A 13,697-nucleotide genomic window follows, 5' to 3' on the forward strand; every position below is an offset into this window, starting at 1 on the left:
TTAAATGATAGACTTTTCTTCTCTCTGCATTCCAATTAGACTGTGCCAATGGGCAAGTGGGGAAGGGAATGTTAATGAGGCAGCCGTGAAGCGGGGTGGGAGCCGGGGCTGGCGGCTCCCCGCTCCCGCCGCAGTCCGGGGGAGCTCGGCGCGGCTGCCAGGGCTGTACCCAGGCAAACGCGCACTTGACCAGAGGCGATTGAGAGGCTGAGGAGGGAGGCCCTCGGGAAATGTGTTGTACCGTTCTGGGGAGCGCTTTTCGCTCCGTTTCCCCTTCGCGCACCGGCGACGCTGCCGCGCCCGCCCGCTCCGGGCTGCCAGGCCGCGGAAGCCGCCCCGGGCCGGTGCCGCGGGCGGGGACCCCGCGCCCTCCGTGCCCCGCGGGGCAGCCCCGCGCCCGCGCCCCGGCACGCGCAGGCACGCGCGCGCGCGCCCGCCGCTCGGGAGGCGCTCGGTGCCGGCCGCGCTCGCGCCGCCGCCGCCCCGCGTTCCCCGCCGCCGCCTGCCCCGCTCGCCGGCGGCACCCGCCTCCCCTCCCTCCTCTCCCCCTCCCTCCCCGCCCCGGCCGCCCGCCCGCTCCCAGGTAGGGTCCCCGGGGGTCCCCCGCGGGCGCGGGCAGCGCCTGCCCGTGTCGGGGGCTCTGCTGCGCTCCGCAACTTGTCGCCCTGCGGGGGCTGCCCCCCTCCGCCCCCTCCGGCGGCGGCCAGCGGTGCTTTGCCGAGCAGCTGTCAAACGTGCTGGGCGCTCGGCGGCGACGGGGGGCGGCTCGCCCGCGGTCCCCGCACCGAGCCCCGGCGAATGGCATGACTCTGCCTCCCGCCCGCCCCCCCGCCCCCCGGCTGCGGTGTGCCGTAGTGAGGCGAGGGGTGGTTAAGCCCCCATCCTCCCATACATACGGTTTTTATTTTTTGTTCCTTTTCGTCTCGGGGCTTTCACATCACGGAACAGGAAAGCATCTGATGCGCCGGCTCACATGCCACTTCTGATCATACGTTGCCTCTTTGCACAGAGCAGGATCGTTGGGAAAGATGGAGATACAATAAGTTGCTAGTACTGAAAAGTGCTGCGGAAATCCAGTGGTTTCCTTTCTCCAGTGAAGTGACATATTTTTCCTCGGGTTAAGTTGAAAGCACTGCTTGGCGGAGACTGACTGTGGCTGAGAGTGGGTTTGTGTTTTTCTTACACCGTTAGGTTTTGCAAAGAGCAGCGATGAAGAGGAAGCTGGCACTCTCCGAGATGCAGTTGGTTCTCGTTTTATTGGTGTGGCTACCAACAAGGTGAGAGGATATTTAGTTTTGTTATTCAGTGCAAACATGTATGTTACAATCTACTAAGGGTAAGCTTGTGTGAGTGGTTATAAAAGTATAGTATGTAGTAACGTATTAAAATACCTTTCTTAGGTGTTTGAATGCAGTATTACATAGTTTCTAGAGCAAATGCAGTAGAATGTAGTTTAGGGACCAAAAAAGCCCGATCTCTTGTCCTTAAACGGTTTTTGAATTGATGCTTTATTTCACCATTAAAATAACAATTTCTTTAAATGCCTTATTGAATCCTAAATAATTATTGAGTTACTGTATCACTGTGATTCTGTACCATACAAAATGGAGAGATAGATTATCATGAAGTCACACTGCAAATCACAGTCTTTAAAACAATGCTCACATATTTAGTAATATGGGCATGCCTTTTTTTTTTCTTGATTTTTTTTTTTGGTCAAGCATAATAGAATTCAAAATGATGCTTAAGCTTTAAACCTCTAGGTGGAGATAGCATACAACTTCACAATCACATATAATAAAACAATAGCATCATTTATTAATCAACTTTTCTTATGTTGCTTAAAGTTCTCCATTTCTAAAGTGACAGTATAAGAGGAAGTAATTTTTATCACATTATACTTTTGTGTTGCACACAGTCCCGAAGCATGTAATTAATCATAGTTTGTAACTTTGATTTACTTGCTTTAGTTCTGGTTGCAGTAGGTCTTGTCCTAATATAGTAAGAATTGTATGCTAAATAATGCAAGTTTCCTGTGATTAAACAAGTCTCCAATATATTTGTTTGTTTCCTAGTGATCAAAATATTTCCTGAAACTATGTTTTCTCTTTCACTTTATACCTAACTATGGTGCAGTATTAGTTGAGTCACAGTGGGCCATATCCTGCAAACCCTACTCAAGTGAGTAATCTTACTGACGTCAAAGAGACTACATGCGTTATTAAGGACTTTATGCCCGAGTAAAGTTTGCGGGATTCGACCCTAATTTGATGTAATTGTATTGATCTAATTTTTTTTCAGTGGAATCTTGAATTCAAAAACTGCTGTATCTCAAAAAGAAGCTTAAAAATGGCAGAGATGTACACTACCATGAGTACAGTGATACATTTTACAAATCAAAAAGGAACCATGCAGTAATTGCAATTAATAAAAAACTGACACATGAGTAAAATCACACATGATGTTTTCATGGGTTCTTTATAAGTTATCTGATTTGGGTCGATTCTGTAGTCTATATGATGGAAAGCACAGACTGCAATGATTTACATTTAAATACTTCCTTCATGCTCTTGAACTGGGGACCAACAGACAACCTTGTCTTTAATAATTTTGTAGCTTGCTTTAGAGAAAAGATCACCCAAACCTACTTTTGGTTTGGAAGAGGAGGAAAACATGCTTGCTATTACGGCATTCAGAATGCCTTCATCCTGAAATGATTAATACTCAAACATTTAAGGTTAAAAATTTAGGTGGCTGAAAAAGGTATAAATGGTAATGTGTGTAGCATATGATGCTTTACTTCCTTGATACTAGTATGCTGGTATTAAGTAGATAAGACTGATGAGCTCATGTACTTCACATGCATAGTGCTTAAAATTGTTGGCACGGTAACATTTGCATGTGTAAGGCTTTCTGCATGTCAGGGTTTCCCTGGCACAAACCCTTTTGGTCTGGGTGCCCAGGTCCCGGAGGACTGTGGAACACCCCAGCTGCCTGGACAGCAGGTTCATATTCAGCCCGTAGCATGTTCCACAGAGATTTGATCCATAAAGCCTGTAATGTCTCTTTCTTTATTGGGGAAGTTTGAAACAATCAGTGATCTATAGATTCTTCTTGATATGTCATTTATGATTCCTTTTTCCATCCAACTTTTATAAGGTTTGTCTGCATCTATTGGGAGATCAGTGCTATTTATGACAAAATAACATTTTAGAAAGATGAAGGCTGTCCACAGCTATCCTGCAGCTTGCTAGTCAGCACTGGTGTTCCCTCCCACCAACTGCTGGCGTCAGAGGACTCCCTGAGCATGATCGCTGGAGTTTTCCCTCATGTTAGTTCTTCTGGTCATGTACATTACATGACCATTGGGTGGAAGCACATCCACAGGATTTATCCAGAGATAGAGTATAGCTAGGTGAGGACAGATAAGATAGAGCTGGAAGGAGATGGGTTTGTGCATGCGGTCCCGGGCTATCAGTCCAGGAGTGACATGCCACCAAAGCCTGGGAAGCTCTTCTTGGGTTTTGCACCAGCACAGCCCCCACTAACAGTGTTAGTGGAGCTTGAAGTAGCACTCACAGTAATGCAATGATGACTACAAGTAGAGGCTAACTGGAAAATGACTGCCTGGGTATTTTAAATAGTATGTTGTTGACTCTTACATGTCTGAACTTGTTATATATAAATTGTGTATTTGTATACTGTTAAATACACCCTTCCTGTTAGAATGCAGCAAGTTAAAGGCCAGCCTGAAAAAAAAATGCATGTTGAGTGTATGTTAAAGCATACTTAGCACCTTCTAAAATGTAAAATATCCGTTTAGATCAGTGCTGGCTGACTCCCTGGAAGATGAAGCTAAGAATAACATCACCATCTTTACAAGAATTCTAGACAGACTTCTGGATGGTTATGATAATCGCCTCAGACCTGGATTAGGAGGTAATAAAACCAATTAAAGATTGATTTAAAAAATCAATTTTAATGTTCAGATTTTATGCAGTGATATTCTTCCTTCAGGGTTTTTTTTTCCCTAACAACTGGTATGTATCTTGATAAATTATTTATAACTACATTCACCCAGATGAATCATTTGAAGTTGGAGAAAGATAACATCTATGAATGGAAAGAAGGCACTTTCACACATTTATCTTAAGTAAAAAGAAAAAATATCTGGTGTTTTAACATAGTAAACCAGAATTTGAACAAAAATAACATCTAAAGCTGTTATTCCAGTCAGGGAATTTTGGTTGAGCAAGGAATGCAGGCTTAATTCCCTGCAATGCGATAGGTGTATGTTTTCAGAAATCTGCACAAGTGTTTTGTGTGATGTGTATAAATTCCACATTTTAGATTCATTCCTGGGCCCAGTAAATTCAGTGAAAAGGTTGTATTTTGTCTTCTTTGAAATTAGGGTTTCACTGGTAGCATGCATTTTGTTTCTGGGTATCTTGCACTTATTTGGGCATTTGGAAAAAAAAATACAGGAAAAGAGAATATTGGAGGACAGAGGTCACTGCACTCTTGTGCCATGACTGTCAGTTATTTTTCAAAATGTCAGTTCACATTTTGATTTTAAAGCTGTATGCCATCTTATGTCAATATGTGTTATATAGGCAAGAAATTGAAGTAATTTTTATAGTTTTGAAAATATTACTGTGTACAGAAAAATCTCTATGGCATGGGGAGGGGCTGAATATCTTAGTTTTGACAATATTTTATCTACTATTATTGTTTATCTGTATTTATACTAACATTGACATGTATGATTCAAATATACACTCCTACTGCTATTAATATTTTTATTTGTAACAGTTTTGGTAATTGTAATTTTCAACCTGGAGACAGTTTCAGCTTGGTGAAACTAATTCTAGTGCAAAATCCTTGGGACCCATTCCTGTTCCTGTTGATTTCAGGAAGGTCAGGCCCAAAGCTGATGCTACACTTCCATGGAAATTACAATAACGATTACAATTACAATGATCAAATTAGGAATTAGTTAAAGCTCAGAGGTTTTATCCCACAATATTCCATGCTGACCTGTGGCTCTGTTGCTGCTCTGGTCCTGGAGAATGGTGGCTTGCATCTGACACAGCAGAAAGTGGGAGCTGACGCTGACTGAAACAGCTTTCTCATTATACATTACTTTTAACCTAGGATGTCTTTTCATTTCCATTTCTGGCCTCTGTACAGTGGAGGCTTGTAAAATATTTTACATTCGGAGAATTTTTAATTTAGCTGACATATGAGCACTGTTGATGTGAGAATTTATATAGTGATGTTTTACATGGAATTTTGATTTCTTTGCAAAATACTCAAATTTAAGAATTTAGGCATAGTATAAATATACAATGACTTGCACAAACATTTCATATCACCAAGCCCATGTTCAATTGGCAGGGCTTTTAAAATAATATATTTTATTAGAAAAATAATCAAATTTTTCTTGCTTACAATGAATGAGCCATTTAATGAGAGCAGTCTGCAGTTCCTTTACATATCAAGTATTTTTTTTAATACTGAAATTATATTGTTGAGAACATGAAATAAGCAAAAAAATTGAATGGATTTTTCTTTTATATTTTTCATTAAATTTGCTTCAAAATAACCTCCCTCTTTTTCTTTATGAAGCCTCATAGGTAATTAAAACATACTCTGAGAGCAAAAAAATTAAAGAATTAACATCTGTTTGATATTGGTATATGTGGCAATCAACCCATGCAGAATATGTGTGAAATGAAACTGTGTCATGCATATTAAACCATGGTGATTCATGACACATTAATCTTAATCGTCAAGAATACTTCAGTTGTGGGTGGATGGATTCTTACGGTTTAAAAGAACACTTGCAAATGGCCATTGTGATAATTCACGACACAAAACATACCAAACAATGCTTTTGTACATAGTGCTTAGTAATTATGTAGTTTCATATTTCTGGAATTTTCTAGCAGTTTATTCCTTTTTCTATATTGACCTGTAGTCTGAAAAGAGATGTAGAAATAATTAACATTTTTTTTAACACTACGTGCCTAGTAAGACCTGGGAATTTCTAAAAGTGTTTTTGTGAGAGATTACTGCATTCTGACCATGCCACACATCATTAATCTAAGATACTTAGTCTCAGTTATGTTTCACTTCCATTCATATGAATCTGAAATAACTCATTTTAAACCAGTAGAATGTTTACTTAGGCACAGCAGTTTGCATTATTGTGCACATATCACTACTATGACTGGGATCACAATCTGGCCTAACGTGCTACAACAGAAATGGTTCAGGGTCTGAGATGAATTCTTCTAAAGTCATCTGAAAGCAAGAGCTGTTCATCAGCCCACTTTCACTTCCTGTGATGTCTTACAGCAAGAATTTAGCTCATTGTAAAAAATGGCTCATTTAGTAATGAAAAGTTTTAGGTTAATACTGGCATTTTATCTAGTTGTTGACCAACAAAAGGGAAGTGTATAGGCTTCTTGAAGGACTGTATATTAAATTCAGCCAAGTAAATGTCTGGTTGGGAGATAGTTCTTGAATTCAGGGATAGATTTGTTATTTGTTTTACTGGCAGACTTGGTGTGAGTACTGACAGTTTGTAACTTGATGCTTCACCGATGCACTTCAAAACTGAGTGCTATATTCTATAGACTGCTCAGGAAGGTTTAACTTTTACTGGTGGTACACCTCTGTCAGATAAACAAGTTTTGGCTGTTGGCTATTGGCTGTCCTAGCAGCTGGGATCCTTGAATGATGTATGAACACTACAATGATGACATAACCTGCAAAATGGGTGCGGGCAGGGAGAAGACAACACTGCACCGTCCCCTGAGGCCAGAGACATCTCATATGACTTAGATATATTCCCCAGCCTACTGTACTGATATGGATAGGCATGGGTTTATTCAAGGGGAGATAATTTTTTTCTCTGTACTCATTTTATGCTAAGCACAGGATTGCAGCTGGAACACTCTTGACTGCACTTTCAGCTCTGAAATGAACTATTTTACCCAAACATTCCATGCTATTTCTGTTTAGTCATCAAAATAAATTACAAGTTTGACTTCAAAACAAATTCCCTATGTCATTAGCATTAATTTGTATTAAATACAGCCATGCAAATGGCAAGTCATACAGACCTTTATTGTTTTTGGCTTTCTACAAATCATGAAGGTATTTTCTTCTTTTTATTTGCTGTAATATTTGCAAGACACTTAGGGTAGCACTTTTTCATAAATACTTTGCTTTTTATTAGCATGTAGAAAAGGAAATCCACAAAATAATGGGCACTAAAACTGAGCAAGGGACCAAAAAACTGGAAGTGATTGAATTACCTGTCTGCTCTCCTCTGCCCTTTGAACATGATCATGCTGGATACTTCAGTATTCTGATTATCTCCATAAGCTTTTTAGCCTTCTTTCTCATATTTGAAATTGGTCTTTCCAACAGCTATAGAACTTTTGTCTTTTCTACTCTCTGAAATTTATAAAACATAACTGAATAGAAAACTTAAATATTGGAGAAAAAAAACCAAAAACAAAATCAAAGGGAAGTTACAAGGACAGAGGACTGGACTCCATAGCCTGAAGTTTCAAATTCCATATTGACGTTGAAAAGATCTATGGAAATGTGTACAAATTGAGGACCCTTCTGCAAACTGGTTAGTCTCACCAGCTTCAGGAATGGCATTCTTATTGTAACCAAAGAGGTGAATGCTGGTTGTTTAGAAAAAGAGGAAGATAAGTCAGTAGGCAGATGAAAATTAAATGCACTGTGATTCCATTTTGAAGGAACCATCACTGCTTTCAAAGGTTCTGGTTGCTTTAAGCAAGCATCTGCATTGCATTTCTCTTACAGACAGACCAAAACCTCTTTTTCCCCAACATTTTGTAAATCAATTGAACAGGAAAACTGAAGAGAATGGAGGGGAATTCTTGCTGACTATTGCAAGTCAGAGAGATGGTCAGCCATGAGCACTTGCAGGTGTGATCTTTCATCTTTGGAGCACTGGATATATTATTGCATAGAATCAGTGTAATGGTGTAGAATATCAGACTTGGTGGTTAAAAGCTGTGCGATGTTCTCACCAATATGAGCACAAGGGAAATCCATTTTTTCACAGATTACCCTTGTCCCCTGCTCAGATCAGGAGAGCTATATGCATATGTGTGTGTGTGTGTTTATGAAATAGTTGGATGTTTTCAGTTGCCAGGAAACACGGCCATGATCATATGCTGATGATCTGGAATATGTTAAATTTAGGGCACTGTATTTATACATCTCTATGATTCAGAGTTTTTAATGAGCTTGAGAAGAGTTTGTAGCTGTAGCAGTCCCTAGCTGGGGGACCCTCGCTTGGCAAGTGCCCTAGCCAAACCTAGCAGTGTTTGTCAGCCCCAAACATGCTTAATGCAAATTCAGAGTATCATAAAAGAAGGTTCTTTGACTATTTTTTTCTGCAGAATACTACTGGAAAGCTTTCACTTCTGCTTTTAAAGGAAAAAAGTGCAGTTCCCCTGCTCAGTTCTGGTTGCTTCCCTAGCCTTTCTTTGCTCCAGTTTCATCTTCTGGAAATGGTAGTATCTCTCTGCCAGTGCTGGTGCAGAGCTATTCTGAGCAGCACTTGCATCTTCTGAAAGCCCACTATCTTTGTAAATGCTGGGACACAAAGGAGTAAACTACTGTATGCTCCTTTTTTGGGCATACCTGGAAGGGCCACATGGAATCTGGCCATAATAGTGCTTTCAGAGGAGTCAGCGAGAAACTCAGGTTAATTATGTTAGAGCTGTGGATAATGTATATTGGCAAAAAGCATTCCTTGTAAAAAATGGAAAAGCAATAGAGAGGAGGATATGAAAATCTCATTAATAACTTATCCAGGGCATGCAGACGGTGCTTAAATCCAAGAACAGAACTAACTCAGTAGCTATAAGCATTCCAGGGAATGATTCATTAGGAAAGTGGAAGGATAAAAAACCCACAGAAACCTCTTTGATACTAAAGCAAAAAACAGAAAAATTGTGTAGTACAGGATAAGGACTGAGTAGCTGGCAGAGGTTGTTCGGTTATTTATTTATTTATCTATTTATTTATTGAAAGTCTGTGAATAAATCAACAGTGAAGGTGTAAAATTAAAATTAATGCTACCACTGTGCAGAGTACTACAACTGGGGAAAGTGTTGCACAATATAAAGTGAAAAAAATCACAGAAACACAGAATAGGCTGAGTTGGAAGGGACCCACAAGGGTCCCAAGGAGCCCAACTCCTGGCCCTGCACAGCACCATCCCCAAGAGTCAAATGCTTTGCATCAGAAGAGTTAACAAAAATGTAGGTACTTTACAGTAGCGTTGTATATGGCTATCGAGGAGCTAGTCTGGGAGGCTCTCCCAGTTCACGGAACATGTATATTCAGTACTTTTTTTTCCTCTCCTGGCAAAGCATCAGCGTTTGCTTCTAATGCTAGAATTACTGCTGACGACACGAAGGATGAATTAGAGCTTTGCTTACTTTTGTCTCATCTACAAGGAAGATGTGAGAGCAGATGCTGCAGGTTTCTGTGTAGCTCGTTGGTGCTCATTGTAAAGCAGACTGATGGGGTGGTTAAATTTTTCAGCCAGATTTGATGGACAAAGACATCAAAACCATCACCTTTTCTCTGTGATGCAATTATTCTGGGTTATTTAGGAAATGCTTGAGAAGCAGTGGTCTTGCTGATATCCAAGGTATTCTACTGTTGACTGCTTTGCATTAAGGCCTTTCATCATGTTACATAAATCTTGCAATGATTTTTTTTTTCTATCTGAAATATACAACTACTTCTCATTCAGGCTGACGAGTTTAAATAGCTAAGTACCAAAGGAATGCAATATCGTAGTTCCAAAGTTTTCATTACCCTTGTGTAATGATACAATTTACATAATGCTACCTGAATTGGAAATAATTATTATTTAAATAATCTGACTCTGAAACATTTTCAGAAATATTTAAGTGCATTAGAAATTCATCCAGGATAACTCTGGGGATTTTAATGGATTTCATGGATTTTTAGCAGTGGATTTTAACCAAGAAAAAAGTGAATTTAAAATGTAGTAATCAATGTATATGTTGCTTACAATGAAAAATACTGTTAATCTATAGGAACAAAGAGATTTTGTAATACAGAAAAAATAGTATTCTGGGTTATGCTAAAGGGTATACTTATAAAGAATGTCAGGGAAATCCTTTAATGTTTGCTGCTACGATGCATCCATGGAGTACTCAGTTTTGTATATTCTTTTTATAGGAGACACACTTACATTTCAAATTACATTTCAAATATTTTTTTTAATAAGATATCCCCAAAAAAAAGTGCTAATTAAGAATGTAAGAAGGAAGCTATAGAGGTCTCATTCAGTTACATAATCACCTAAAGATGTAATGAACATTTTGGTGAAGAACTATTAAACCAGTTATAATAAAGCATTGATGGTCTTTGATATTTTGTGTTTAGCTGTATAGGATGCAGACAATATTTGGAATACACTGCCCTTCACAAAGGTGAAAAAATGTACCTTAAGAATATGTTATTGTACTGTGATATGGTTAGGCATCACTATTTTAGTGATGTCGATTTCTGTGTATGTGACAACAACCAATATTTAAGCAAATAGTCATGCATAACTCTCAAGACAATTCATTGGCAAGTTTTGACATTTTATTTTAAATGAAAACTAAAAACCTGGGATTAAATGGACATGGAGAACTCCTTCAGCTTCTTTGTGTAGAAAAGGCTGGGGTTTTTTAACCTTTGTTCTTGAACCCTGTAATGGCAAATATACAATTAAGTACATTTTCTGTATTTTAGCACCCATAAAGAAAAAGCTGCCACAAGACATTAATTCTGCACAGCGCAACAGGCTTCTACTACATTCAAGGGCTGATTGTGGCAAAAACAGTGTAACAATACTGTCTTTCTTTATGAGACATAATCTAATAGGACCAAAAAAATGAAGAACAATTATTTTCTTCCCCTCCTTAGCTTTACTAGGCAAACTCAAAACTATTAGGCCAATGATGGCAGTTTTCAACAGGTGCAGAGATAATGGCTGCTCAGAGTTGTGGTGGAGTTTCCACCTTTGTGGAAACCCTCACAGTTTGACAGAATATGACCTAGGCAACTTGATCTGTCTTCAGAGATTGCTCTGCTTTGGACCTTCCAGAGGTTCTTTTTGAACTCAGTTATTCTAAGATTTTTTTTACTGACGGCCAGCCGGACATTGAACTAATGGCTGCAGCTTTCCATCTTACTTGGAAAAGGTGAAAAAAATTAAATTTATTGTGTTAGATCTTGAAGACATAGCTGAAGGAAAACATCTCTGTAAATGAAAGGTTTAAACTGCTTCTGAATTGCAGGATGCACAGTCTTTTATGACTCTTGGGCTTATTATTCGTAAACACTCCACTGATAAATATAAGATTTTGGGTAGACAGGAAGGATCTGCAAAAATGAAGAGGAAATATCCTTGTTTATGGTCTTTGCCACATTTTTCCTATTATCACCTTAAGCTGAAGTCCTGAAAAGGGTTAAATATGTGAAAAGACAGTGTTTTAAATGACAGACCCTGTGTTTAATTGATTCCTTCTCAGTTTGCTTTGGCAGTGTACAGGGAACTGAAATGCTGCACAGCACAGTGTATCCTAGAGATCAACTCCTCCTCAGAAAGCACCCAGGAACCTCTAATCACTACCTTCTGAAGTACTCTGAGACACCTTCCAGAGTTCCCCCTGTGTTTTTCTTCTGTTTTTATATAGCCTTTTTCTTTTCTAAACACCTATTTTGTCCATTCTTATGGAAAACTCCAGCTGTCTTTTTTGACCAAAATTTGATGAATTTATTTAATTCCACCTAAGTATGGTCTTACCCAAATCCAGGTGAGACATGCCATGTAGATGGCAGCTATCTACTTTTTTTTTTGCAGCATGAAACCCAGCCTTGCCTTACCCTTCTCCCAGGTACAGCCACTAACATCCGGCTGCGTGAAAGATTTCTTATCTAATGGAACTGGATGGAGGAGGTTGAAATGATGCAAAGGCAGACTCCTGGGTAGGTAGAAAGCAAAGGTTATCCTTTACCCACAGATTGCGTGGCCTTCCTTTTGTGCCAGAAGAGTTTTCTGGTGTTGTTGACTGGTCTGAGATAGATCTGTTGCTTCTGGCAGTACTCCTGACTACATATTCCTGTTTCTGTTTTCTATCAGTGCTACCATTTCATGACTGTCTTTAAGAATAACCTTTTCAATGCACAATCTAGTGCATCCAATTTTTAGAATTAATAGTGTGGAGAGAGAGAGGGGTATTTCATCAGAAAGGATCATGCAGAAGGACATTGTAATTGTCTGTATATTAAAACAGCACATGGGGGTTTTTTTAACAGTATTTTGGTCTGTATTAATTGTCAGTATTAGTGGCTACAATTAATATCTAACAGTAGCTTCTAAAGACTCCAAATAACAAGTAAGAAAAAAAAGCTGTTTTTCAACAACCTAGCATTAGGGTTATACAAGCCAAGGTGAAAAACCACTATGAGCAAGAAACATGGGAAAGGGAAGGAGGGCAGAACAAAAGAGATGAAGAGTGAAGGAAGGAGATAAAATTGTCATACTAAACATTGAGCACTTTTAAACAACTGGCAAGTTTAAATAGCTGTATGCTGTTTTTTTCAAATATCCTTTGGAAACTTGAAAGTAGAATAGATAAGCAGTTTTATCATTATGGTATATGCATGCCTTTAAATTTCTGGTATTAGTGTTGTTCAACAATGAGTCATCTATCTCAAGAAACAGCTATAGAGGATGTGTTGCTGTACTATTCACCAAACTGCTAAATTAAAGCATCAGCAGAAGATTTTGAATTAATACTGTCAAAAGTCTAATAAATTTTAAGAATCAAAGCCCTTTAATATGCCAAGCTTAATCTTTAAACACATTTTTGTATCTGTTTTTTTCCATGTTAATGCTCTAATGAAATTAATCACAAGCTAAAGGAAATTTTGTTTACCATTGCCATCCTATTAGTAGTTTGCTTTATAGTGCAGAGTATTTCACCACGAGTTTGCAGAAATGTTGTGTAAATCAGAAAAGTATGATTCTGCTAGCCTTCCAGAAGTGGTGTTGCTATTTGGGAACCATTTATGTGATTACTGTGTAGCACATGGCTCCTGATTTACATTTCTTAATTCCTTGCCATATGTTGAGGGCTATTTAATAATTAGAGCATTTAACGTTGTGAAAGCAATATAAATCAATTTCCCTCTTACCTGCTATTATTGTGCACATCAGAGGATATGAAACACTTTAGTGAAGTTGTTCAGCTGCAGAGATTGGATCTAGTCTGAACAAATTGCATTAACTTTTAATGTGTAGACATACATAGTTGGTCCTCCCCATGCATTTTTTTGCTGTTGTTGAACCAGTAGAGATCACATGTCCTTATCTGCAATTTGTTTGGGAAAACCTGTGTGTCCCATGTTCCATCTGCTTAATCTGTGTTTTTTTGCAGACTGTAAATTAAGTATTTATGATCTTGTAGTGTTATGACTGATAGAGTTGATTGAAGTGCAAATTCAGTGCCACACACCACTGACCTTCACATATGGTTCAATAGAAATCAGTTAAAAACTGGTGTGTGCTGTAAAATGACATGATTGTTTTATAGACTTCTTGCATT

The 13,697-nt window shown here is 39.0% G+C and overlaps 1 protein-coding gene across 1 annotated transcript in view; it reads left to right on the forward strand.

The window, feature by feature from the left end:
• Positions 1 to 1,209: 1,209 nt before the first annotated feature.
• GABRA2 (gamma-aminobutyric acid type A receptor subunit alpha2) overlaps positions 1,210 to 13,697 on the forward strand; it is a gene marked incomplete at both ends in the record, with an annotated part of 57,300 nt that continues 44,812 nt past the window's right edge. The window contains 2 exons of the mRNA XM_082282460.1: positions 1,210 to 1,277; positions 3,824 to 3,939. Of these exons, the coding sequence (XP_082138586.1) occupies positions 1,210 to 1,277; positions 3,824 to 3,939 (184 nt within the window). The remainder of the gene's footprint in view (positions 1,278 to 3,823; positions 3,940 to 13,697) is intronic.

The sequence above is a fragment of the Coloeus monedula genome (genome assembly GCF_965178545.1).
Source record: "Coloeus monedula genome assembly, chromosome: 5".
In the NCBI taxonomy this organism is placed as follows: domain Eukaryota; kingdom Metazoa; phylum Chordata; class Aves; order Passeriformes; family Corvidae; genus Coloeus; species Coloeus monedula.